Genomic DNA, 24,307 nt, shown 5'->3' with positions numbered 1-24,307 from the left:
CCTACAGAAGATTTTGCTATTGCTACTTTTGGTTGGGTTCTTATATATACTCGAAACTTTTGGAACCTGATGTCTCGCTTGTCTGGGGATTCACGTTAGGTCGATACCATTCTAATTTCTTTCAGTTGCTCCATGTCCTTCGTTTCTGAATTCTGGCTATTTAATTATCAGGTGCATACTTGTATCAGCAGATTGTTTTTTTTTAAGAAACCATCATTCACCCTAAAATCCTGGGACTCTTGTTACTCTATTTACTTTAGTATTATTGTACTCTTAGGGTTTCAGCTAAGTGATTCCCAAGAGAATTGATTGCAGAAAGTTTCCCGCCGTTATGCTCATCATTAATTAAAGTGCAGGGGGACTTAACTTAAACTAGTCAGGTTGTGGACCTAAAATATTAATAGAAAGATATTATCCGTTACTATGTTCGAAGCAACATCGTATCGATGTATTGAGTTAGATATAAAAATTATAGTAAAGCGGGCATAGTAGTTTTGTGTCTGAGAGCGCGCAAATCTCAAGCATTGTAGTATAGAGGTACATGTAATTTTTCCTTAGGAATATTTTTTTTTGTGTCAGTAGGTATAGTTTAATTAACTTTAGTAGGAAAAAAGTAAGATTAGAAATGAATGAACAGTTTAATTATATTTTGTGGGTTTACGGAGGAAAATCGAAGCCCAAGAAGTAGTACAACTACCACATGTAAATGTAGTATACAAAGTTTAGTTATTATTTTTTGTATGTAGGAAGTAGTTAAATATATTTTGTATTGTCAAATAATAGAAGGAAAATATTTTTTAAGATAAAAAGACTAACTTAATAGAATCGTGGGCCCCATGTGGGTCCCGCCTGAATAGTACATGGGTCCCACGCGGGTCCCGCCTAAATAGTACGTGGGTCCCGCCTGAATAGTACGTGGGCCCCCATGTGAATAGTTTTGCGGGACCCGCGTGAACAGTGCACGTCCCCCGTGGGGCCCGCAAACAGTAGCAAGGCCCCTGAGAGCGCGCGAATTCTTGGCACTTTAGTATAGGTACTCAATTCCTAAAATTTGTAATCTTCTGAAGTTACTGTATATGTCCCATACCCTACATATTGGTGCTTTCTAATGCTTTTTATTACAATATAATATCACCACTTAAGCTTTCTTACAGTTCAAGAAGCAGCCCTAACTGCAAAGAATGCATGCGCCAAGCACCATACAACTGGTGGAAAGAAGACACGCCATACTTAAGTTATTCCATTGTTGTTTACAAGGTGCAATTTGTCGAGAGGGGGGCGGGGGGGGGGGGGGGCATAGATGGTCTCTTCAATAGTTGAATGGCTTCATAACAGATGAGATAAATGTTTTTGGAGAAATTTGGTCAGAATGAAGAATAGATGGGGCATATTGGTAAGCACTGATTGGTTGTCGTTATTCAAACTCATCAAACATACTACTCGTTTCGTACTGAATCTTTTGTTCTTTTGCATGATATCCCGAAGTTACAGTTATGCTTCGGTATGAATACGACCTAGATCCATCATGCAATTATAATTGTATTGTATCATGTTACAATGTCAAACATGCATTGTCACCAGAGATAAGAGAAGCCTCCTGACTTGCCGTACAATATTGTCACAGCCCAAGCTGCCGATGCAAGTGTTCACACATTACAAACCTAGGGTTGACATTTAATCTGCTTAGTTGCTGAAGATAGAGGTGAGCGGCTGAGCGCCCCCCTTGTGATTTTATCCACATTGGGGAAAAAAAAGGCTGGTGTGACGGAATCTTCTTTGGTTTTCGCACACCAACCGAGTAGTTGACATTTGAATTAGTCACATTATTTTATTCTGTTTTTATAGCAAATCGTTAATTAGGCAGTCAATTATTGCACCAATGGTCTTGGCACAGGGGTTTACTTGAAGCTGATCTGCTTGAGAATGTTTTGGGTTTACTTTCTCAGAATTTCTTCTATCAGCAGTACCATCTTAGATGCCAGCAAGATGTCGTTTTCCCATGTGGCCATGCTTTCCAAGTAAGCTTGAGAGCCATCAGAACGTTTCGTTATCTTTTTGCAAGGAAATAACCCAGCTCCCCAAATTACCTCTGTTTTGTTTTAAATTATATGTTCTTATTTCATTTCATATTGCAAATTTGATAGAGAGTATACTACTTTTAGAAAATGGAAAACAAAGCTCAACCTTCTTTAGAAGAAAGTTCAACCTTATGCTCCAGAGAATTACAAAGTTCCCTGCCTCTGAAAGTTATGCAGCCTGCCAAATATCCCCTTTATTTCAGATTTTTTAGGAAGTCATTGTTAAGTAAGCGAGAACAACAGTACAGCTTGCGTCATTCTTGTGGGCATGGAGACAAGTTGAGCTGGGCTATTTCCTCGAAGCTGACTACTACAGCCTTATCTTTAGCTCATTCCCGCTATTATCGCTAATGATGATTACAGGGTATATTAAATTAATAGCTGATGAACCATTGCATGAAGAATAAAATTATAGTTGAGTGAGGTCCATGCCAAAAGAGAATAGTCTATGGTAAGCTCACAGGGTTGAAGATGCAACTTGGATAGTACTCGGTACACTGAAACTCAGTAATCCAAAGTCAAAATTCTGACGTTACCTAGTTTCACATATGTCTGTGCTGTCCTGTCATTGCTTTTACCTAACATATAAACATACATTACATGTTATTTTCATTAATTACTTGATTCTACCGTGCTGAATGAAACCTCCCCTGCAACTTAGGTACTAATCCATAAAAGTCAATTGAAGTTAACATTCTTTACATTCAGTAAAAGCTAATATTTCGTCTGCAGTTTGAATCATTAACAATACTCGATCGCTGTTGTCTGAACCCTTTAAAGGAAGCATAGTGAGAATCATCAAGTAGCCCGTTGTTTAAGTTTACTTCATTTTGATAGATCAACAACCAGGTCAAGCAACAGCTGTCAGTATTCGTGTACAGTTGTTATATAACGAGTAGCAAGTAGGCTACTATCAGCATCATCTCCTAACTAATTTGCTAATAACTCAGTTAATTACAGGCAGTCCACTGTGTGGTATAAGCCACGACACACCATCGGTGTTCAGTTTAACTAGCATTAGCAGATAATCTAGTCTTGGTTGTATTGTGCATCCACAGATTTGTCCTTTCCATGTCAGCGTGTTAGTCCAGAAATTAATTATCAAGTTTCTGTCGTTACTCATTAGTTTAAGTAAACTAAGTGATCCCAGCTTGACTATGCTGGTCCTTGCTGTTTTCCAAGTTGAGATCACAATGTGCCGTCATTACCATACAGAAAGTTTTATGATGTTATTCGGTGTTAAAGAACGTTTGTTTTGAGCTATCAATGAACGAACCCGGGCTGCTCAACATCTCGATTCACATTCACATCTCTCTCTCTCTCTCTCTCTCTCTCTCTCTCTCTCTCTCTCTCTCTCTCTCTCTCTCTCTCTCTCTCTCTCTCTCTCTCTCTCTCTCTCTCTCTGGGGCTAGTGAACAAATGGACATGAACTACGTGCTGATTTTCTACAAACAATAACCAAACACGTACTATATTTGATACTGTAATGACTTATTTGTTTGGTAGTCCAAAACGCATGGTTCCGAAGTTTACACATTTGGCGAAAGTGGATGTCATACTCTCTACTAGTTTCTACGAAGAAAGTGAAATAGGAACAAACACTTCTTTTACATAGTGAATTTCCTGTACTTTATTACCACTTCTGTTGAGTTGATGATTTCCTTTCCACATGCATTGGAAAAAGTGCAGTTCAAGTCTTGATCTTGGTCAAGCAATCGCAAAGTCTTCTGAGAGAAATAACTGTTACTGTTCCAAATCTGTGGAAAAGTCTTATTGGGGGTGTATGATCTGTAGCGACTGAATTACATAGGCCTTTTTTAGATGCGTAAACTTTTGGGTGTAAAGTACTGTAGCACTTTCGTTTGTATTTGGTAATTATTATCCCGTCATGGGTTAATTAGGCTCAAAAGATTCGTCTCGCAAATTATAGACAAACTGTGTAATTAGTTATTTTATTTAACTATATTTAATACTTCATGCATGGGTTGAAATATTCGATGTGATGGAGAATCTTATAAAGTTTTGGAATTTTGAAGGCAACTAAACAGGGCCATACTATATCTGTCCATCATTAGTCTTCAGTTTCAGTTCTGGTGTGGCAGATCCATGATCTGACACTTCCATAATTTCTGACAAATTGTTGACCTCGACTATTTGAATGCACAGGTTGCAAGAACTTTGCTATTAATCTATTCGTTTTGTGGCTAAGTTACATTACAATTGTTCCCATAGGGCAGTTCCCTGAACTGATCCATGTGAAAGACGACTTCCCAGAATGATCTCCTTCTGACTTTGCAGTTTTCTTTTCAGGACTCAGTAATCCATGAAACGAAACCACTGCCAGCAGTATTTGACACCTGGAAAACTCGGCGAGGACCGTCGGTAGGGTGAGTCTGAATTTGCGACGCCGGTTTTGAAATTTGCCGAGCGATGATGATGTAACAGTAGTGGCTTCCAAGCATCAAACACCGGAAGGGAACAAGAGGAGAAACCATTTGTTTTCGCTTAATTTCTTTGGGCTGTGCAAGGACCAAGGAGGGTGCATGGGGTCTTTCCTTAAGAAAAATGTGATGGAAATCTGCATCGCTCCTGCCCCACTTGAGGTCCAAAGATTTGACCAGATCGTTGAAAAAGCTTGGCTTCACATGGTGCGTCGACAAACAAGGTCGGCTCATCAGCTTACTCCTCCCATTTACTATTTTCCTTTTGTTGGTTGTTAGCTGTATTCATTTAGGAATAGGTAGGAAAGACGCCTCCTTGATGCATCCGTTGACTAAACCTGCGGTTTACTTGAACTGAGTCCATCATCCAACCTCCATGTGCTTATTTATCTTTTCTGCCGTTTTTTTCTCCGCGGGTGTGCCCTTTTTCAAATCCAATATGCGTGCTCTCTCGTTGTTGGAAATGGTGCTATGGCATGACACCATCTGTATAGGGATCATACGTCACGGGCGATTCCGCCTTGGACCAAATCCTCCCCTGAATGCGAAAGCTCTCCTATCTGAAATTCTGAATCACAAAAGGTCAGGTGCAACTGAAACGCAGACTTGCCTTCATTTTTCCGAGGTACGTAAACCCTCTGATGGGAGCCGTGGCAGCTGCAGCGCCTGTCATTGAAGCATGAGGGCGCTTTGAGTAGTAGTACTCTACTTTCTTCAGGCAATCCGATGATTCAGAGTTTCAGACCCAGCAAGAAGGGCGCATCGGTTCGTCTCCGCGCCGGTGGGCCCCGCGCTGCGCGGGCCCTGTAGCGGCCGATGGGAACACGATCGATCACCACGATCACCACGGCCAATTTTGTTAATGGTCGCGGTGGAGACGGATCAAGGCTGCTACCATATTCAACGGGCGGTGAGGTGAGGTCACGCCCTCCATGCCTGCCGATTAAACAAAAACAACAACAACAAGAAGAAGAAGATGGGAACAGAGAGGGAAGGGAAGGCCGAAGGCGAGGTAGTCGTGGAGGATCCCGGCGGGTACGGCCTATGGCGCAACAGTTTCAACGGGTTTTGCTGGGATCTCAACAGGTAGGCCAACCAAAACCTCCTCCCTCCCCTACCCAAACATTTTTTTAAAAAAAAAAGATCCTCTGAAATCTTACTTGAAGCCGATTGGCTGGCAACACGCGAATAGTCGCAACACACACTGAACTGTCGCGGTCGCGGCACACCAGTTGGGATGGTCCGGAAGAAGCTGCTGCGTGCGTGCGCGTGCAGGCAGGTGCGTGGTCGCGTCGCATTCGCATGCGCACGCGCACGGATCGATGGATGGTATCCGCTGCTCATCAATGCGGGCTCGATCGGGAGTCGCTTCTCCCATCTCAGCGATCTCACGTCGCGTTCGCGTCACATGCCGCGCCTTGTTTATTCCTCCCTGGTCCCTGCAGGCTGCAGCTGCTGGTCTTCCTTCCGCCCACCCCCCCGGCTCCGAGTCCGATCCCCACACCTCTACAAATTCGGCACATGGTGCGAAACGCGAGCGGGTGGGTGGTGCTGACTCTGTGGGCCCCCATCCACGGTACACGCAGAGTACTACGCGTAGTACTGTTCACACGCCGACACGCGACTAGGAAAGGGGAGGGGAGGGGAGGGACCTTATCCCCCCAAGGGTGACGCCTCCCACGGTCTCTCAACAGGCTCGTGGAAGAATCTGTTGTTCTGCTTTGGGATCTTTTTTTTTTTGCGAGGAAAAAAGATTGATCATTAAGCTTAATTAGGTCTCGTTACAATCTAGGAGCACAACAACATGTTGTATACAACTAGGAACTTCTGTTAACCAAACCTCGGAGCTGAAAGCTCGTCTAGCATGCTGTGCCAATTCATGTGCAACTATATTCAGCTCTATTGATCTTGACCAAACAAACATTTCCCAGCATTCTCATGATGTTTTTGCTATCTTCTACCAAGCTAGCATGAATAGAACGATTAATTCCATGCTCAGCAAGAACAGCCACACAACTAGAACAATCAGACTCTAGAATCATTGGGCCGTCACATCATTGATGAGCCAACCACAAACCTTTCTTACATGCAAGAAGGTTCTGTACCGGACAAGATTTTTGATGCATATTGGACGCTTCGTATTTCGCAAACAAAATCCACCTTGGGAGCGTGTAATCCACTCCACAAAGGGATTGGACTCATTGGAGGGGATGAGGGGGATTTTAAGTTTTAACTTAGCTTGTTGGGGATTTAAATCCCTCCCAACCCTTTCCATTCCCCTTCAAACCGAACAAACCGTCAATGCCCTCCAAACCGAATATGCCCTTCAGTGGTTGAGTATGTAGTTAAGTAAAGTCCGAAGACAAGTTTTTTCTACACACAAAAAAAAAAAACGAATTGAAGAGAAGCTCTAGTTTTTGAATTACTGAACAGCACAAACTTCATTTGAAGTCTACTTTCACTTCAATGCCAGTCCAATCACGTCCGATTTCGGTATTTGAAATAATCCATGTTCGTATACGCATCCATGTAATATCCGCTTTGCTCCAAATCCGATAAAAAATACATTAGGGCCTTGTTTAGATCTAAAATTCAAAATTCCAAATTCCAAAAGAATGTTGCGGCACCTGCATAGAGAATTAAATCTAAACGAAATAAAAACTAATTACACAGTTTGCTTGTAAATTGCGAGACGAATCTAACGAATCTAATTAGGCCATGATTAGACAATAAATTGCTACAGTAAAGATACAGTAAATATATGCTGACGATGAATTAATTAGGCTCATTAGATTTGTCTCGTAGTTTATATGCGAGTTCTGTAATTAGTTTTATAATTAGTTTATATTTAATACTTCGAATGTGAAAAGATTCTCTTTCAAAAACTTTACACGGTGCATCTAAACGAGGCTAGGATTAGGTCAACCGTCCAGATCTGATCCTTTTTCATTCTATGTATAGGTTGATCTTTTCAGAAGAAGATACTTCACCGCGGATCAAGAGGTAAACGATCCCCATGCATGTGGATTGCTGGAGCACACCAGTACTTTTCAATTTTCATCCAGGTCTCATTTTTCTGCTTGACCTGTTAAAATCTGACGAGAAGAAGCGTCGTCAGTTCCAGTATAGTAGGATAATCTGATTCGGCGAGCTTGTTTAATTTCCTCAGATTTGATCCACTGATGGCTGAACAATTCCTCAACATCCGGGTTGCTTCTTCTACTCGACAGGTAGCACCCCCACCACCGGCCGTACGAAGTCAACCGGGCGCCCTAAACAAATGCAGGGCGCGAGCGATCGAGCTCCCGCGTTCGTATCGTACACACGCCGGCCGCCGGGGGCCAGCAACATGTAAGAACGCAGCACGAATTTTGTCAGCTGGACAAGTCAGAACCTGCCGCTGCCATCCCCGTCGACCTCGCCTGCAAAGTTGCGGCGGCGGTGGCGGCTAACCGAGTGATCCAACGGCGGTCAGCCGGTCGCCGGAGCAGTAGAGCTTAAGTACCTAGCTGTAGCTCGCGTAGAGAGCCCTGGCGCGTGGACCAGCGCGGACGGCGACGCGGCGGCAACGACATGCAGGGCACGTTTGGGGATCGAGGACCGCGACGCCGACGACGGCGACGACGATGACAACGGGGACGACGGCGAGTATTCTATTGCGCTCGCTTATCTCACCGCAACCTGCTGGCCCCCCGGCCCGGCCGTGGGCTCGGCTGGCAATGACAAGCTAAGCCGGTTGACATTTTTGATGCGCCCAGCCGTATGGGCGACGACGACTGGACCCTGATTGGCCGGGCCACTGGGATTCGGTGCGGCATCTCGCCATTCTTTAGTCTGGCTTACTCCAAGCCAGTCAGAAACTGCAGGCTTAAAAGCCTCGTTGCCTCGTCTCTTCCTTCCTCTTCTTCTTTATAAGGACGGCGAGAGGGCAGAGGTACTACTGCCAGGACAAGGCATTGCTTGCCAAAAGCTATTGCTCGAAAAGGGGCAGGTCGGCCTGGACGTGGGCCAGTGCGGCGGCGAGTTCCCTAGTCCTACTACTAGCTTGTGCTCTAGTCGAGCTAGCTAGTAGCTTGTTTGCCATGGAGGTCGCCGTCGAGAGGCCGACGCCGGTGAAGGAGGAGAAGAGAGCCGATGCCAAGCCGGAGATTGCAGCGGTACGAATTCAGTACATGACCTGCTCTTCCTCTTCAATTCCTTGCTCTTTTGTTCTTTAGTTGTGTATAGTTGAACGCAACGGAGATCTGAATATCTGATGTGGATGACGGTTGCTTTTGTGGATGCAGATGGGAAGCCCTCTCCCGATCGTCTTCGAAAGCTTTCCATCAACGCAAAGAGACGCGAGCATCAAGCAGGTAAATCCGGCTCCATGATGAATTGAAATTGAAATTCGATCGGTTGAAATTTTGAGAAAGATGGTATCATTTCTATTGCCGGCAACGTAATTCTCATCTCGCTGAACTGCTGCACGGATGTTCTGCTGCAGGAACAGCGCACGCTAGAGGCGGCCAAGGCGGAGATGGGTGAGGTGAGGGAGGAGAACGAGCGCCTCAAGACGATGCTGTCCCGCATCGTCAGCCAGTACCAGTTGCTGCACACGCACTTCCTCGACGTCGTCAAGGTGCACGAGCAAGCAGCCAAAGCCAAGCTCCCCGCGGCGCCGGCGCCGGCGGCCTCGCTGCCCACCGGAGCCGCCGACGACGCCGACGACCTCGTCTCCCTGAGCCTCGGCACGCGGTCCAACGGCGCCCGCCGCAAGGGCCACGAGAGGTCCTCGTCCTCGTCCGGCGGCACCGCCGAGACCACCGCCGACCAAGGCCAGCTCTCCCTCGGGCTCGGCATCGCGCCGGGCAGCGGGCTGTCCGCCGACGACGACAAGGCGAGCGGCGCGTCGGCGGCGCCCGTTCTGAACCTGAGCTCCGACAGCAGCAGCGCCGGCGACGCCGCTAAGCCGCCTGCCCAGGACGACGCCTACGCGTGCCCGCCTGCTGGTACCTCGCGCAAGAGCCCGAGCGCCGGGGAGGGCGCCGACGACGAGGTCCAGCAGCAGGCCAAGAAGGCTAGGGTTTCCGTCAGGGTCAAATGCAACACTCCCACGGTACGTGACACGTCTGCTACCTTTCTTGCCCTACTACGAACAAGAAAATAATTATGCCGGTCGGAGCTAATTCATGTCGTCGTTCTGGTGATCGTCAGATGCCGGATGGTTGTCAATGGCGGAAGTATGGGCAGAAGATCTCCAAGGGGAACCCCTGCCCGCGCGCCTACTACCGCTGCACGGTGGCGCCCCACTGCCCGGTGAGGAAGCACGTGCAGCGGTGTGCCGAGGACACGTCGATCCTGATCACCACGTACGAGGGCCAGCACAACCACCAGCTCCCGCCGGCGGCCACGGCCATGGCGTCCACGACCTCCGCCGCGGCGGCCATGCTCACCTCGGGCTCCACCTCCTCCTCCTCCCCGGCCTCGCTCGCCCACGGCCACCACCTCCCGCTCGCGGCCGCCGGGCTGCTCGGCCCGACCACCATGGTCTCCACCGCCGCGTCGTGCCCCACCATCACGCTCGACCTCACGACCCCGGCGCCGCCGCACTCCCTCATGCACCCCTCGCCGTACGCCGCCGCCGCCGCGGCCGGCTACGAGTCCAAGGCGGTCCCGGCGGCGTGGAGCAGTGGGTACCTGGCGTACGGCGCTGCGCCTCCGTCGTACTACGGCAAGAGCTCGCCGGCGCTTGGGCACCTGTTCGGCGGCGGCCTGGGCGGGTCGTCCAGGCCGGAGCAGCTGTACGGCGCCCAGACGTACCTGCAGAGGACGAGCAGCCTCGGGGCCGGCCATGGCGCGGTGGCGCCGGCCGTCACGGACACGCTCGCCAAGGCGATCACGTCAGACCCGAGCTTCCAGACTGCGCTGGTGGCGGCGATCACGTCGATCATGGGGCGCGGCGGAGGCGCCGCCGCCCAGAAGTGATCGGCGCCCGCACGCACGAATTAGATTTTGTGTAGGGCAGTGGTTCATATGTAATTAATAAGTGCATCGTGGTTAATTACTTTGTTGATCGGATTAGTTTTGGAGTTTTTAGTAGTCATTGGCTTGGGAAGAAATGGTGATCATATCTATGTAACAGGGATGAAATGATCAATCGGAGTACATAGAGCGGATGAGTAAACTGTATCTACCATGAATGGGTGGAATTAAAAGTAAAGAAGTTTTGATCAGGTTGTTCCAGCTAAATCTGATGGGGTCTAAACTCTGAACCTGCAACTGCAAGTGCAGCATGATTAAGATCAGCGGTCATGATAAATGATGAAGCTGTAGAAGCCGTCAAATATTCGCCCATTGCCAGATGCCCAGGTCCCAACTGAGGTTTTGAGATGGAATCATGGAAGATCAAGGGTCATTTGATTTGTTCAAGAGCTAATCGTATCGCCTGCGCTGTCCGATCGATCAGTTAGCCCTGTCGAGGAAGTGGCACTGATGTAGACGAATTGAGCTTGCAGAGAGGGTCAAATACCAGGAAATTAAACACCACATGCGAGATATAAATTTCAAATTTGAATTAATGTTGATTACCATGACTTTGGAGGGACTCTGATCTGAACCAGGTCAAGCAACCACCGCATTAGTTGGAGATTAGCCAGAGAGGCAGCTGCTTGCTCGTCAGAGATGACAACGACCGGCGAACCAATCAAAGTTGACTAAATATCCACTGGAGGAAACTTAGGAGCCTCTCAGTTGATTGTCTTAGTGTGTGCGCTGTCCATTTCTTCAGATTCTGGAACAGGTTCTGTGACGGAACCGCCAAAATAAAACTCTAAATTAAACGTAATGGCCGTCATTTGAACATATCGGGCGCGTTAGCTTAATGGTTTAATTTGACAGCCCTTTCTCAGTCCATGTCCCGATCGAAACATCACCGATAGTCTCACACGAAGGTGAGCGCAGATGGTACAAGCACGACACATATTTGAAAATACAACAATATACACGAGATTCTGCCATAAGTTTTTCAAACCAAGTTTAAATACCTGTATAATCTACAAACTTTACATCACCGAATCTAGAGTTCGAACAGATGTAAAAGGCCTACATCTGCCACAAGTGTACAACGAGAAGTCTCCTAACTAGGTGTCGGGCTCCACAACCTCCCATCCCACTGCGTCCCGACGGATGAACTTAACGCAGCAGGGACAGAAGTCAACGTCCAGGTGCCCTGAAATAATTGTGGTAACAAACCCTGAGTATACTAATACTCAGCGAGGCTTACCTGACCAGGGGTATACATAGCCTCTATCTAGATATGCACGGCTTTCTGGCCAGCGGGTTGTTTTGCAGAAAAGCATCTACAGTTGAATCCTTACTTTCAATGTTTTAGCCACATGTTCTATATAGAAAGACTCTCATCTAATGTTGGCATATCTACAACAATCATGTTGGAGCATTACAATAATGATTCAAAATATCATTTATCACTAACATTTCTAATTCATTTCTACGAGGCGACAAAGAGATCGAGGCCCTCATATCCGCGAGACACGGCGAATCGATTCGATTTAACCTTGCAAGGTAGACCTAACCAACACGGCACGCTTAGGCCCCGTCGGACCACACGCACCAACCATTCCCCTCCCCGCCACAAACTACAGGACCGCCCCACCAGCGTATAGTCAGTCGAGCCATACGAGAGACCATCAAAAGTAAATACATGCAAACAATCCCTAAACCTAATGCACAAATAATGGAGACATATAAATGTGTCATAATTTAAAATAATCGGATGTGCACCGGGGCTTGCCTTCGGGCTGCTCTCAGAGCTAGGGTCAGGCGGGCCTTGGGCTGGGTTCTCACGCCTCTCCTCCTGGGCTTGCTCTGGCTGCTCCTGCGGTGCCGCAATCACCTCAAACACGACATCCTCAAACGGCGGATGCTACACGAATGCATATGAAATAATTGAGTGCAGCTCAATGATGCAACTACTATACTTCAAACTGAAATGCCCTGCGGACTGCCCGCACCCAAGTGGCGGACCGTCCGCGGTTCAACTCTGCAGACCCACCAGAACCAACTACCTCTCTGGACAATTTCAAATCTATACGGCGGACTGTCCGCTCCAAAATAGCGGACTGTCCGCAGTTTAACTCCGCAAAACCACCAGAGGCAACGACGCATCTGGACAAATTTTTAATTTCTACGGCGGACTGTCCAGCCCTCCTTGGCGGACCGTCCGCAGTTCACTCTGTCAATTCCACCAGAGATGATAACGTCTCTGGACAAAATTCTAGACTCTACGGCGGACTGTCCGCTCTCCATTAGCGGACCGTCCGCAGTTCAACCTTGCGAAACCCACCAGAGACAACATCGTCTCTGGACAAATTTCGAACTCAACGGCGGACTGTCCGCTCTCCAATAGCGGACCGTCCGCAGTTCAATTCTACGAAAACACCAGAGACAACATCATCTTTGGACAACTTCTAACTTGATCTGCGGACTGTCCGCGATTCCTATCTTTTGACACCGCGCGCCGCCACCAGTGAGGCCGGCGTGGCGCCGCGGCGCGCCGTTCCCGCCGATGGTGGCCCGACCGACAGCGAGGCTAGCACTACACCATCTACTGGACGAGGCGCACACGGGCATGGGTGATGCACGCGAAGAACTCAAGCCTAACCTAGTCGGCGACATGCGGCCCGTGGCGGTCAAAACGACATCATCGTGAACGTGCGTGGAAACAACAAGAACGTGGAGGAACGAGGGGAGCATGAGCATTAGCGACTCACTTACAATCGATTTGAGCCCTTGGGCGAAGGAAACGGTGCTCGGACGATGGAGTTCCACGGTGAGGTCAAGTTTGGACCAAACTAAGACCGACGGCCGGGGAATCCGAGATTCCCGGCGAGGTGGGGGTTGTGGCTGTGGTTGGAGGGGTTGAGGAGGGAGCTAGGGAGGTGGTCAAGGTTCCGGTGCGGTGGATTTGAAATCCATGGGGGGCGGTGAATGCGCGGATTTGGCCGGTGAAGGGGAGAGCGCTCAAACGTCGCCTATGGCGTCGGGAGGGAGAGGAAGAGTGAACAGAGAGAGAGAGAGTGAGGGAGTGGGCGCGGGGTGGGTTGGGGCGGTGCGCGACTTCAATGCGGCATACGGGAATGGGCAGGGACGATCTCGTCGGTCGGCACGTAGCGGCGACCGACGAACCTCGGTCTTGGAGTGGTTGAAGCAGGGCCGTCGCGGACCGTCCGCAGCCCCAAGCGGACTGCCCGCGAGGCTGGATGTTACAGGTTCTGCCTGCCTATGTGTTCTTCAGTTTCTGAAACAGCGCTTTCAGGCCATATACATACATTCAGACTTCCCCTAGAATTAATGACAACAGAATTTCAACCGGTATTAAGGACTGCGACGATATCAGATTGGGCCGGGTTAGTCGATAGCGCCTCTAGCACCATCTCGCCCTGCGTTCGGTCCGACCGGTGCGAGCTAATTTGAGAGGTGGGCTATGTTCAGTTCATCACGTTCATTCACCTATCAGACCTAATTTGTTCAAAACCCCTTGCTCAAGTGTAAGAGTTTTTTTTTCGATCCCCGAACTGTGCTGTTTAAGATGAATTAGCCACAGTATTGAGACCTGACAAACAAACTACTACTTCAATGCTTCGATTTTAATCACACATAACAGCACTTGAAACTCTGACCTGAAGTCTGAACCAAGCAAACCAACCACCGTAAGTTGCAGAGTCCTCGTAAGAGAAGACAAGACGACATGGCTAACTGATGAATGGAGTCGCGCGCCCTAATTGATGTTTTTTTTTGCAATATAAGTTTACTTCGCGAAATATGAATTTACTCTCATTTACCAGTATATGCTCAGTCTTATCAGCTCCTGAAATAGGGTTGCCTTTTCATTTCTTTTGACAAGAACAATATATTATCAATACAACACCTTAAGAAATAAAACGGTCCTTTTATGCTAAAAAAGAGAAATAAAAGGCGCAATCCCCATTCTTATTGACCATAGAATTCCATGATGTGTTCCCACCAAAGCTTGATTAGCAGCTGGATCAGTACTACAAAATACTCCCTCCATGTCTAAATATATTATGTTTAGGATCGATTGGCAAATTCATTTAAAATAAACTAATTAACTTGCCCTAAACACCATATATTTTAAAAAATGGAAGGAGTAAGAATGTAAGATCTTACAACAAGTAACTACACACAGGAATCTGTAATGTCCAGTCAAGCGAATCAGACAAACCGATTCATCGTGTAACTATTATGGTACAAACCCAAAAAAAGCAGGGATCGATCTCCCCATTTCTGAACATTTTACATGGTGGTGCGTAGGAAGCTAGAAATGGCCCATCAGTAGGACGACTCCGACGAGTGAGCCGCGGCATGGAGCTGCGTCCCCCACGGGTCACAGGGAGCGGCGGGCGCGCTCCACGGCGCCGCCACCAGGGGCGCCGCCGAGCGCGCCGGCTGCTGGGCGGCGCCGCCGCGGCCGGGCACGGCGTGGTTGTGGACGCCGTCGTAGGTGGTGACGACGTAGCGTGGGTCGTCGCGGTCCCGCTCCACGCGCTTCTTCACGCCGCACCCCTCCGCCGAGCACCGGTAGTAGTTCCTGCACCGCCGATCGACCGCTGATGAGCGGCGCGACCGTGGAATATAATCTGCGTGCGGCGGCAATGGCGGGCGGGTGCGTACCTCGGGTTGGGGCTGCTCTTGACCGCCTTCTTGCCGTACTTGCGCCACTTGAAGCCGTCGTCCAGGACGTCCACCTCCGACCTCGTCCGGAACCCGATCCGCGGCGATGGCTGACGGCCGCCGTTCCCAGCCGACCCGCCCATCATCGTCATCCTCCCGCCATCGTCCACGTAGCTCCTGGATTCGACCAAACCACCAACTCATCAGCACCTTGCATGACCATCTCTTCCACACATTATTGCACACTCCAAGGCAAGCTACTACTAAGAATTTACATGTTCATCATCTCGTTCTCGGCAGCGGCAGCGCAGCCCTTGGCCAGCGCCGGCGCCGGCGGCGAGCAGTAGTAGTCGTGCGTTCGCGCGCCCATGATCTCCGGGAGGCAGTAGTCAGCCGTGCAGGCGGCGGGCGGCGGGAACTCCATCATCACGGCACCAGCACCACCGCTGTCCGCCACGAGCTCGGGAGGGAAGAAGTAGGAGGAGGCGGCGGCGGGCGGCGGGTAGGAGCAGGCGGCGGCGTACGCCTCGTGGCCGACGAGTCCCAGCTGCGCCGCCATGCGCACGCACTGCACGCTCGCACACGGCACACCGATCACTGCTCCACCCCTCCGCTACACTGGCCGCGCTGCTGTTGACGACGGAATTGAACTCCCCGTGTCAGGCCCGGCAATTTATACGCCCGCGCGAGGCAGCCATCAGCTACTGCTGCTGAGCTCGAAGTCGTCTGAACCCTGAAGCGATCGATCGAGCAGGCTTCATGGATGTTTCATTTCGGAGGGCCCGATCCTGATCCGAAGGTTCTCACTCGGATGCGTCACGTGTCGATTGGTACGGCGGCGACGTGACGCCCCCTGCCCGGCGCTTTTGGAATTTTTCGACGGGACAAAAAATGTAACCCTAGCTAGTCATCAGTCAAGGAGGGAGAGCCGCGACCGCCGCTGGTTACGGGTGGTGAGTGGTGACCGTGAGATGCATGATTGCACGGCTGGGCACGGATGGATTACCACGCGATCAGCATGTGCATTTCCGGCCGTCCGATGCACCACGTTACGTACAGGCGGAGCGATCGTGGCCGTCTAAATGAAAGGAAACCTGAAAAAGCTGAAACGCAGCCGTGTGCCGACCTCGATTCCGAGTCCAAAGTTTTTTCCCCCCTCGGGTCCAAAATAGCGTCCGAGTCCAAGATCCATCGCCCGTGTTCCTGACCTATCGATGTATCGATCGGTAGATCGCGCGCACTACTGCCACGCTGGGCACGGTACGGCGCACCTGACCGCGGGGGGGCAGGCGACACCTGTCACGACTCACGAGCCTATCAGCCTCGCATTCTGCTAGCAACGAAGCTGGCCTGGTCTCACTTTCGCCGGCGAGCTAGGTCGGCCTGACGCCGGCGTAGCAGCAGCAGTGCTGGCAGTAGAAAGTAGTGGCCGTGCGCCGACGACGCCGGGGACACGGTGTCGTTCTATCTACCTCGGTTAATGATGCTGCGTGTGCGTACGTGAGGTAGGCGACGGGCGACAGTGACTTGGAATTACATTAACTGAATCTCGCTAACGTAACGATCGTTGGCGTCAACTTTACCGCGGTCTAGTCGTCGTCCTAGATACACCACGCACGCGTTGGCGCATTGCCCGATCTATCGTCGGTCAGCTAGCACACTAGTGATGTATCCATGGAGGATCTCGATGTTTGCCAACCATGACGTACGTCAATTCTCCAGCACGTGCATGATTATTAGTTAATTAACTCGGAAATTACCAGGACCCAGCGTAGCCAGCAGTTGCTGATTAATTATTACTGCCTGGTTAAGTGGGTGGCGTCACTTGATCGAGGAAGGCTGCGCCTACGAAATTAATTCGCACATATATAAAAAATATAAACCATCAGCTCTGCCGTGACATGATCTGAGAGTCGGCGAAGAGCCGAAGATGCTTCTGCAGGCACCATACTCATATTTTTGCTAAAGTTTTTTAATCTTGGTTAAAGCTTAGTCCGTTTGGATGAACTAGTGCTAAATTTTAGCATTTGTATGTCCAAACATGCTCTAGATTAGACATAAGATAACTCATCGTCCTCCCTCGTTGAGATGGACCCGGGTTCAGATGCAATGTTCCGCCGCTGGTACCATCGTCGAGCTATCCGAAGGAGTGGATGAACATTAAATATGGCCAGAGCTACGTTGCCGCCTTTCCATGTACAGCTAATCGGCGACGTGCAAAGAAAACGTGCGTCTAATGAGGGGCATCGAGAGGCGTCGCCGTCGCCGTCGTCGCCGCGCCCATCGAGCCGTAGCACTATGCACGGCCCGCTCTGCGCTGGCACTTGGTCTTGCAAGGCCACCTCGTCGCGCCTATCGCAAGACCAAACATGAAACAATGGACTGTGTCGATGGCTTCCTGTTCGCTCCATCGGGTTCGTGTGTGTGTGCAGAAACCGGAGGACGGAGCTCGCAGCACGCAACATTCTTGGAGGCAGGACAGAGACGTTGGCTACTTGGACGGCTGCCATCCATATCCATCCCCTCGAGCCAGACCAGATGCCCAGATATTTGCTGCTATCTCGCCCAGATATCTGTACAGTTGCCACCCAGCCCAACCCGGGCGTGCCACGGTGCCATGCCAGGACAGCGCACGCGCCGCCACCAGACCAGACCAGAGCAGAGCAGAGCATCTGGCCCTGTCGGCTGCGGCATGCGCGTGCAAGGCGCCGCACCCGTACGATGCGAGGCGGCGGCGCGCTGCGAGCGGACGACTGGCACCTGGCAGCTGACGCAGGGCCGCAGCGGCCGGTTGCGCCGCCGGATCGAGCCCGCTAATCACGCGGCCGGCCGTGTTCCCGGCAGCTTCCCGTCGGCCTCGATCGGCCGCCTGAGGCTATCTATCTACAGTGCAAATCCTAGTCAGTGCTCATCCGTCGAGCGGCACAAACGTGCTCCGTGGACGTCGCCGTCGGGTCATGCGCCGCCGTTGCGTCTCGGGCAGATATTGCACGGGCAGGACAAGCGGCGGACTGTTGGCTCCCTCGGCGCCAGGGGCGCGGCTGCGACGATGGGATTCGCGGCCTAGTTGCCGCTCGACACATCGGCGACTCGAGACGGCTAGGGTAGGTCGGCCTGCCGCTCCGTCCCAGGGCCAGGACACGAGAACGATCAACGATCCCTTGCATACCTGCCGTCTGTCGGATCTCGGATCCCTTAGAAAATTCCTCGTAGCCGTTATGGGAAGTGCTGGCAGGCTAGCAACGACAACACTCTCGAACGGGACCCTGAAAGTCTCGCCACTCCGACTACTACTACTACTAGTATTTGACGGGTTGACCGAGGCTCCAAAAGCTCCAGTTGTTTCTAGCTCTTGTTTCTACTGTTGCTGTGTAAACTTCAGGAGCAAAAACGTCAGCATCAGCCATGAGGACAGTGACCGGGGCCTGAACGAACTTTCACCTTCGGCTTCGGGTTTCGTGGTGCATACCGCGGCGTCGCGCGTCCGTTCCGGCGAGGCAAAACCCTCGGCTCTCGCCGGACGCGCCAGGAAACGAAACGAGACAGGGCGGCGTCCCGCCGTGGCCCATGCGGTTGTTCGTTCGCTTGCGCGCGCATCCACTTGGCTGCGGACCGACAGCTCTGTCATCTGCGAAGCTTCGATTCAGACTTTCAGTGCTACATAATATATATTAAAAAAAATTCATCATCGCCACCAGCACAGTTCCAGATTCCCGGGCGCAGCATCTGTACTACCAAAAGAGTCATGTGTGAGTTATGGGATTTTTATTCTATTTTTGTTTGGTTTTTTGTTTTATTATCCACTGTGATGTAAGCTATCTAACTAAGATCGCAAGCACTTCCATGTTCATGTATGAAGACGGTTGTCGCAGTGCTGCAGATGCTGCGGACGGATAGACTGGTGGCTCGTGCCAGTGTATCTGCCACGAGAGTTTGGAGATAAGATTAAGCTGTCATTGTTGAAGCCTGCTACAGATATGTTGCAGGACACGTCATTTTCAGGCGAGTTGGGCACGACGATAGTTTTCAATGACGTCCTAATCCTACCAAATAAAAATCAAAACCTGTGGACTCCAGTTTCGAACAAGCGGAATTCTCTCTACTAGTTGCAGCCAGACTTAATTACTGTGCTTAACAAGATCAGTGGATTATTATCTGAGCAGACCTTTGTGAGGCCAAAGTGCCAAACCGACACAGATCCATCTAGTGCATTTGTGTCAAAAGTAATAACCAATTAAAACTGTTATACTATGAGGTCGGAGATTTTTTTTTTAGAACAAGATCAGAACAAGATCGGAGAACTTCTGGAGCCTCTAGTTTCATTTCTTTGCTTCATTTCTGATGGTTACATAATCACAAGATCATCCTGTATTTACCAAGAATTTCTCTTACAAATGAATTCATTTTCGTTCTTGTGCTAAGCAGTCACTTTACATTCAATAGCCAGCAGCAATGTACATTGGCAAGTCGACATGTCATGAAATGGTGAGGAGACTGCAGTCGCTATTGGGACGGCCGGACGGTCTCAACAGGCTACCTGATGCCGACAAGCCTCTCACTGCAACTCTCACCGCACCAACAGCTCCAAGCTGCCATACATCAGGGGTCAACCCATTGAAGTCGTGCTTTGCAGCCACGTCAAGGTGAGCCCAGATATGAAATGCGACCTGCATAGGCATGAAGTCAGCTGTGAACTTTCTGTCCTGTTTGTACTGCAAGAGCATCATATCTGACTGATAGATTGCAAACTGTCGATCCATTCTGCTTCAAAGCTCCATAGAAACATGGATACAGAATACACAACCCTCTAAAAACATGACCATTCAGTACTAGTAATTGTTTAATTCATCTGAAAAGCAGCTTCTTTCAGGGAAGACCTGAGAAAGATGTAAGCGAACCTTGCCTGAAGCATCTCTGATAGGAGATACATGTAGAAGATCACAGAATGAACTTCCATCTTTCCTGATTAGAAAGTAGAGGCAACGAAATTTCTGTCAAGCTCTTTACATAAGCTGAACCTGTTAGCTACCAGTACAAAAAACTCGTGAACACACCTGTAACTTAGTAGATCCACTGTACATGCCTGCTCAGAACAAATATGCTGATTTATCTGTACGTCCAATCCAATTTCAAGCAGTAAGCAATATGATAGGGAATGTGGTCATACAAGCTATGTAATCGTGGTCCGCACCTCCTCGAAAGCCTCCAAGCTAGTACCTGGACCGTTTAATACTCTGCAATTACAGCCCGATATTTCCTCTCTAGAGTATCCTGAAGAAGCAAAAATTTAAGACCAACATAAGTCCTTCCTGTAAACAGCAGCAGCCTCCCACCAAAAATAAACCGCACCCAAAGGAACGAGACAAAGCAAGAAATGTGTGGTCTCTAAGCAGCTTACATCAAATTGTCTGGTTATACATGAGAAGTGCATCAATAAGTCTGTCACCACTCGCCACAAAAACATCACCAAGGACAAACTTGCAATTTTACATCATTTTAGAAGGAAATTACAAGTATAGACCATAAACCGCCATCTTAAATTAAGACCATGCCAGGATTCACTCTTTTTTTTTCTTCTCAAACACAGGATTCACTCTGTTACAGGGATGGAAAATATGATCTTTACTTCCCAAGATAATCCCAAAAGACATGAGTATTGTGTAGGCATGCACCAAGTATAATCAGTTTGATTATCTCGAGCCAGCGAAACAATATGAAAAGATACCAGTAATATATGGGGAATTGCACATATTACACATTACTTCAAGAAGTTGCTAGAATGCATACTCTGGTATTAGCAGTCAAGGAACATGTACCTGTTAATGATAAAAAAGCATCGCTAGCATAAATTATTGGCATATCAGGCAAGCTGGAGTGAGTCCTGTGATCAGTTCAAAAGGATCAATTTAATGAAGTATGCATGGGTTAGACACTAAAATATTTTGAATACAAGAAATAAGACAAGACAACTAAATAATGACAAGATATGCAAATAACTCACAATACAAAGCTCTGTTTGATTCTACCGAGAGAGAGGTTTAATGAAGAACTGAGTGCTGGGATGCCAACAGAGTCACATCTCTTCCCGCTGACCACTAGACCAGTTAGCTTGCTGTAGCGGTTCAGTGCAGAGACAATGCAGTTAGCCGTACTTATTGCCTTCTCTTTCTCACTATCACTAGCTACCCGCGGCTCCTCAGCCTCCAGCCCTGTAACAGCAAACTAGCAACAACATATTGACAACTTGATTCACTTATGGTTTTTGTGAGAGTGAAAACATTAAGATGTCAAGTATAACACCTATCTGAAATTGCCCATATAACTATTCTGCCACAAAAATGAGCTAACATGACAGTATAATGAAAAAGAAAAACGAGTAAGAAAGGCAAACCCAGATAAAGTTTCATGTGCCTTGTTTAGCTATGGCTGGCTACTGAATCTTCATTCATGGAATTTGCATAATGTGATTTGTCCTGATTCGCAAACCTATTATTGATTTTGCCTTTTATTTGGTGAACAACCAATGTAAGCTTCACCTAAGGAAAGAACCATCACCTAGAAAGTATTTGTGTCCACATTTGGAAAAAACAGGGGTCGGTATAACCACAACTAACAGACTTTGAACCAAGAAGAACTCGAACAGGGGTGTATTCTGAGTAATGTGCCACTACTGCTGGGTTTGTCTGGGCGTGCCTATGAATAAGATCAGTGCAACTAAAATTATGATGGTCAACATGACTAACCAGTCAAACAAGGACGTGCCCATGAGCAATCTTGTGTAGGTCAATTTTGTAACATACATTTCACAGATATATGCATATTGCTGATATTATAGGGACAACAAAGGGTTGTAACTGCTCACTTGTAATTAATGGTGACTCTAGTCTATTATACTATTGCTAGTAATAGTCAGTAATTTCATTTATTAAAGCCAATACTACAGTGGGACGGTAACCTAATTAGTACAACTACAACTAGTAACTAACACAGGCAAGTCACACTGACCTCTCTTGTCAATAACTCAATATCAACGAACACCTTCCCTGAGGAGCTCGCGCACGGGAAATCCTCATCCACCCTGGCCTCCTCGCGGCACGCGGCGAGGACCGGCCCCTGCGCGCCGCGGCACGGCGGCGCCCCCGCCCTTCGCCTGGCGTCGTCGATGGGCACCTGCACGGCGAGGAAGTGGAGCACGCTCCCGTCGCGGGCGTGGAAGACGGGGGCGAGGTGGAGCAGCACCCAGTGCGGGGACCCGTCGCGCCGGTAGTTGAGGATGGCGACCTGGTGCGCGCGCTGGGCGCGCACGGCCTCGCGCAACCCCGCGACGGCGGCGCGGTCGGTGGCGGCGCCCTGGAAGACGCGCGCGCTGCGGCCCAGCACCTCCCGGCGCGCGTAGCCGGTGAGCGCGGCGAGGCCCCGGGAGGCGTAGACGATGGGGTGGCCCGCCAGGGCCGGGTCCGTGAGCAGGAAGCTCCCCGGGAGCTCGTCCAGCGCCTCCAGCACCCAGTCCGAGTACCGCGCCGTCAGCGAGGACGCGAGGCGGCGCTGGTGGTGGTCGTCGTCCCGCTCCACCGGGTCCGCCTCCGCCGCGCCCGAGGTCGCCATCCGGAGGTCTCGCCGGCGCGTGATCGACGGGTTAGAGGAGCGAGGAGAAAATATCTGCGCACAGCGCACGGAGGAAGCGGGGGCTATGGCTGCGGAATTTTCCTCGAGGCCTTCTTTTTTTTTTGTTCGTTTTGTGCGGGGGGCGGGGGCTCGCCGGCTCGGTTTGTATCTGGGGCAGCTCTGAAAGTCTGAACTGCTCGAGGGGTGAGTGATTAGCACACAGCCAGCGGAATCCCTGATTGATTGGCTAATCCGGGGGCGCGGACGTGGCCATTCGTCCTTCTGGTTCTGTTTTCCAGTCTGGACCTGGACCACGGGGCGCCTATCTCGAGGTAATCTAAGGCGCAGAAGGATGATCAATCAATCACCAGTGGCCTTCGGGAGTGATCGGTGATCGCGCTGACTGACAGAGATCATACAGAAAATGGAAATCCAGCCCGGACCGATTCTCACCTGTGTCTGTGGCAATCAAGGCAACAGGTGTTAGCCATCGGCTGAGCATTTGTTTTTTTTTAAAAAAAAATTTTGAGGTGGTTCAGCAATTTTTTGAAAACTAGGTGGCTCAGCAATCAGCATGGATCTTCCATGAGAGTCCTCCATCTTCCAGCTTCACTCTTCTCCGCGCCTTGCTGCCTGCTTTGGGCCTGGGTGCTTTTCGCGGTTACTTGCCTCTCGTGGACCTGGGAAGTGGGGGGCGTGGAGGATAGGACCAACACGTGTGCCTGACGCTGCGTCGCTCCCTCGCGGGCACGGCGCTCACAGGGCAGGTTCTGGCCCGGGGACGACGGCGCCCAGTAGTACCTTCTTCCCCGCGCGCGATAGCGGAGGTCTTGATTGAGTCCCTGCATTTCTCCCCTTCTGGCGCATGTTCACCACGGCCCGCGCTTGTCCCCTGCGGTCTCTGGCCCATCGTTCGCGCGGGAGGCCTAGTCGGCCCGACGACATCGGAGACCGTCTTTGCCTTCTTGGCACCGCTTTTGGCCCACCAATAATTCCGCGCCCACGGGGGCCTCCTTGCCGGAATGACAGAGGGTCTTTTTTATTTTTGTATTTTTCAAAAAAAATTTACAAAAATATATTTTTGGTTTTAGGTTTTACAGTTTTATACCCCTACCGCCCGGCAGGGAGGCGGTAGGGACCTATATGTAAATAAAAAAAATTATTTTGCGCAGAAGTCCTTGGAGGGAGCCTACCGCCTCTGCGCAAAATAATTTTTTTTATATTTACATATAAGTCACTACTGCCTCCCTGCCGGGCGATAGGCCCCCTGTCGCTCCCCTGCCGGGTGGTAGGGGTATAGAACTGTAAAACATAAAACCAAAAATATATTTCTGTAATTTTTTTTTGAAAAATACAAAAATAAAAAAACGCACTGACAGAGGAGGCAACAGCCCGTGGCATCTCACACGGGCCGATGGCCTCTAGCGCGACATCCGGTAGGACGAGATGCTTTGGCACATGGCAGCAAGCACAAGCAGCTTTGCACTCGTA

At 49.7% G+C, this 24,307-nt stretch overlaps 3 protein-coding genes across 10 annotated transcripts; 1 reads left to right on the top strand and 2 right to left on the bottom strand.

Annotated features, from left to right (window-relative positions):
* The first annotated feature begins 8,469 nt into the window (after window positions 1-8,469).
* Window positions 8,470-10,750, top strand: LOC120705755 (probable WRKY transcription factor 72). The gene is made up of 4 exons (XM_039990260.1): window positions 8,470-8,676; window positions 8,806-8,874; window positions 9,006-9,617; window positions 9,716-10,750. Exons 1-4 carry the CDS (start codon window positions 8,602-8,604, stop codon window positions 10,484-10,486), a joined length of 1,527 nt encoding a protein of 508 aa, XP_039846194.1. The 5' UTR covers window positions 8,470-8,601; the 3' UTR covers window positions 10,487-10,750.
* Window positions 10,751-14,484: 3,734 nt separating this feature from the next.
* LOC120705754 (WRKY transcription factor WRKY24-like) lies at window positions 14,485-15,884 on the bottom strand. The gene is made up of 3 exons (XM_039990259.1): window positions 15,487-15,884; window positions 15,212-15,388; window positions 14,485-15,128 (listed from the first exon to the last, which is right to left on the bottom strand). The coding sequence occupies exons 1-3, from the start codon at window positions 15,768-15,770 to the stop codon at window positions 14,870-14,872; spliced, it is 720 nt and encodes a 239-aa protein (XP_039846193.1). The 5' UTR covers window positions 15,771-15,884; the 3' UTR covers window positions 14,485-14,869.
* A 3,617-nt stretch (window positions 15,885-19,501) lies between these two features.
* Window positions 19,502-23,036, bottom strand: LOC120705753 (protein TWIN LOV 1-like). 8 transcript variants are annotated; one of them, XM_039990253.1, is made up of 7 exons: window positions 22,217-23,036; window positions 21,213-21,433; window positions 21,028-21,092; window positions 20,403-20,482; window positions 20,266-20,294; window positions 20,115-20,173; window positions 19,502-19,878 (listed from the first exon to the last, which is right to left on the bottom strand). In XM_039990253.1, exons 1-7 carry the CDS (start codon window positions 22,814-22,816, stop codon window positions 19,850-19,852), a joined length of 1,083 nt encoding a protein of 360 aa, XP_039846187.1. In that variant the 5' UTR covers window positions 22,817-23,036; the 3' UTR covers window positions 19,502-19,849. The 8 variants fall into 8 exon arrangements, with proteins under 8 accessions (XP_039846187.1, XP_039846184.1, XP_039846190.1 ...); XM_039990250.1 differs by having other exon boundaries at window positions 20,110-20,173; window positions 20,266-20,321; window positions 22,217-23,032; XM_039990256.1 differs by having other exon boundaries at window positions 20,110-20,168; window positions 22,217-23,032.
* Between the last annotated feature and the right edge of the window lie 1,271 nt (window positions 23,037-24,307).

Source organism: Panicum virgatum, chromosome 5K (assembly GCF_016808335.1).
Source record: "Panicum virgatum strain AP13 chromosome 5K, P.virgatum_v5, whole genome shotgun sequence".
In the NCBI taxonomy this organism is placed as follows: Eukaryota; Viridiplantae; Streptophyta; class Magnoliopsida; order Poales; family Poaceae; genus Panicum; species Panicum virgatum.
This window is presented reverse-complemented; position numbering and strand designations above follow the sequence as displayed.

What these genes read in the sequence shown, in the direction of transcription:
- LOC120705753 (XM_039990250.1), bottom strand. Translation starts at nt 22,816, where the DNA reads ATGGCGACCTCGGGCGCGGCGGAGGCGGACCCGGTGGAGCGGGACGAC. An exon ending in TTGAGTTATTGACAAGAGAG is followed by an intron (nt 21,434 to 22,216) that starts GTCAGTGTGACT and finishes TGTTGTTGCTAG; the next exon opens with TTTGCTGTTACAGGGCTGGA. An exon ending in GCTTGGAGGCTTTCGAGGAG is followed by an intron (nt 20,322 to 20,402) that starts GTGCGGACCACG and finishes TTGGACGTACAG; the next exon opens with ATAAATCAGCATATTTGTTC.
- LOC120705754 (XM_039990259.1), bottom strand. Translation starts at nt 15,770, where the DNA reads ATGGCGGCGCAGCTGGGACTCGTCGGCCACGAGGCGTACGCCGCCGCC. An exon ending in GAGAACGAGATGATGAACAT is followed by an intron (nt 15,389 to 15,486) that starts GTAAATTCTTAG and finishes GGTCGAATCCAG; the next exon opens with GAGCTACGTGGACGATGGCG. An exon ending in AAGAGCAGCCCCAACCCGAG is followed by an intron (nt 15,129 to 15,211) that starts GTACGCACCCGC and finishes TCGGCGGTGCAG; the next exon opens with GAACTACTACCGGTGCTCGG.
- LOC120705755 (XM_039990260.1), top strand. Translation starts at nt 8,602, where the DNA reads ATGGAGGTCGCCGTCGAGAGGCCGACGCCGGTGAAGGAGGAGAAGAGA. An exon ending in CCAAGCCGGAGATTGCAGCG is followed by an intron (nt 8,677 to 8,805) that starts GTACGAATTCAG and finishes TTGTGGATGCAG; the next exon opens with ATGGGAAGCCCTCTCCCGAT. An exon ending in TCAAATGCAACACTCCCACG is followed by an intron (nt 9,618 to 9,715) that starts GTACGTGACACG and finishes GGTGATCGTCAG; the next exon opens with ATGCCGGATGGTTGTCAATG.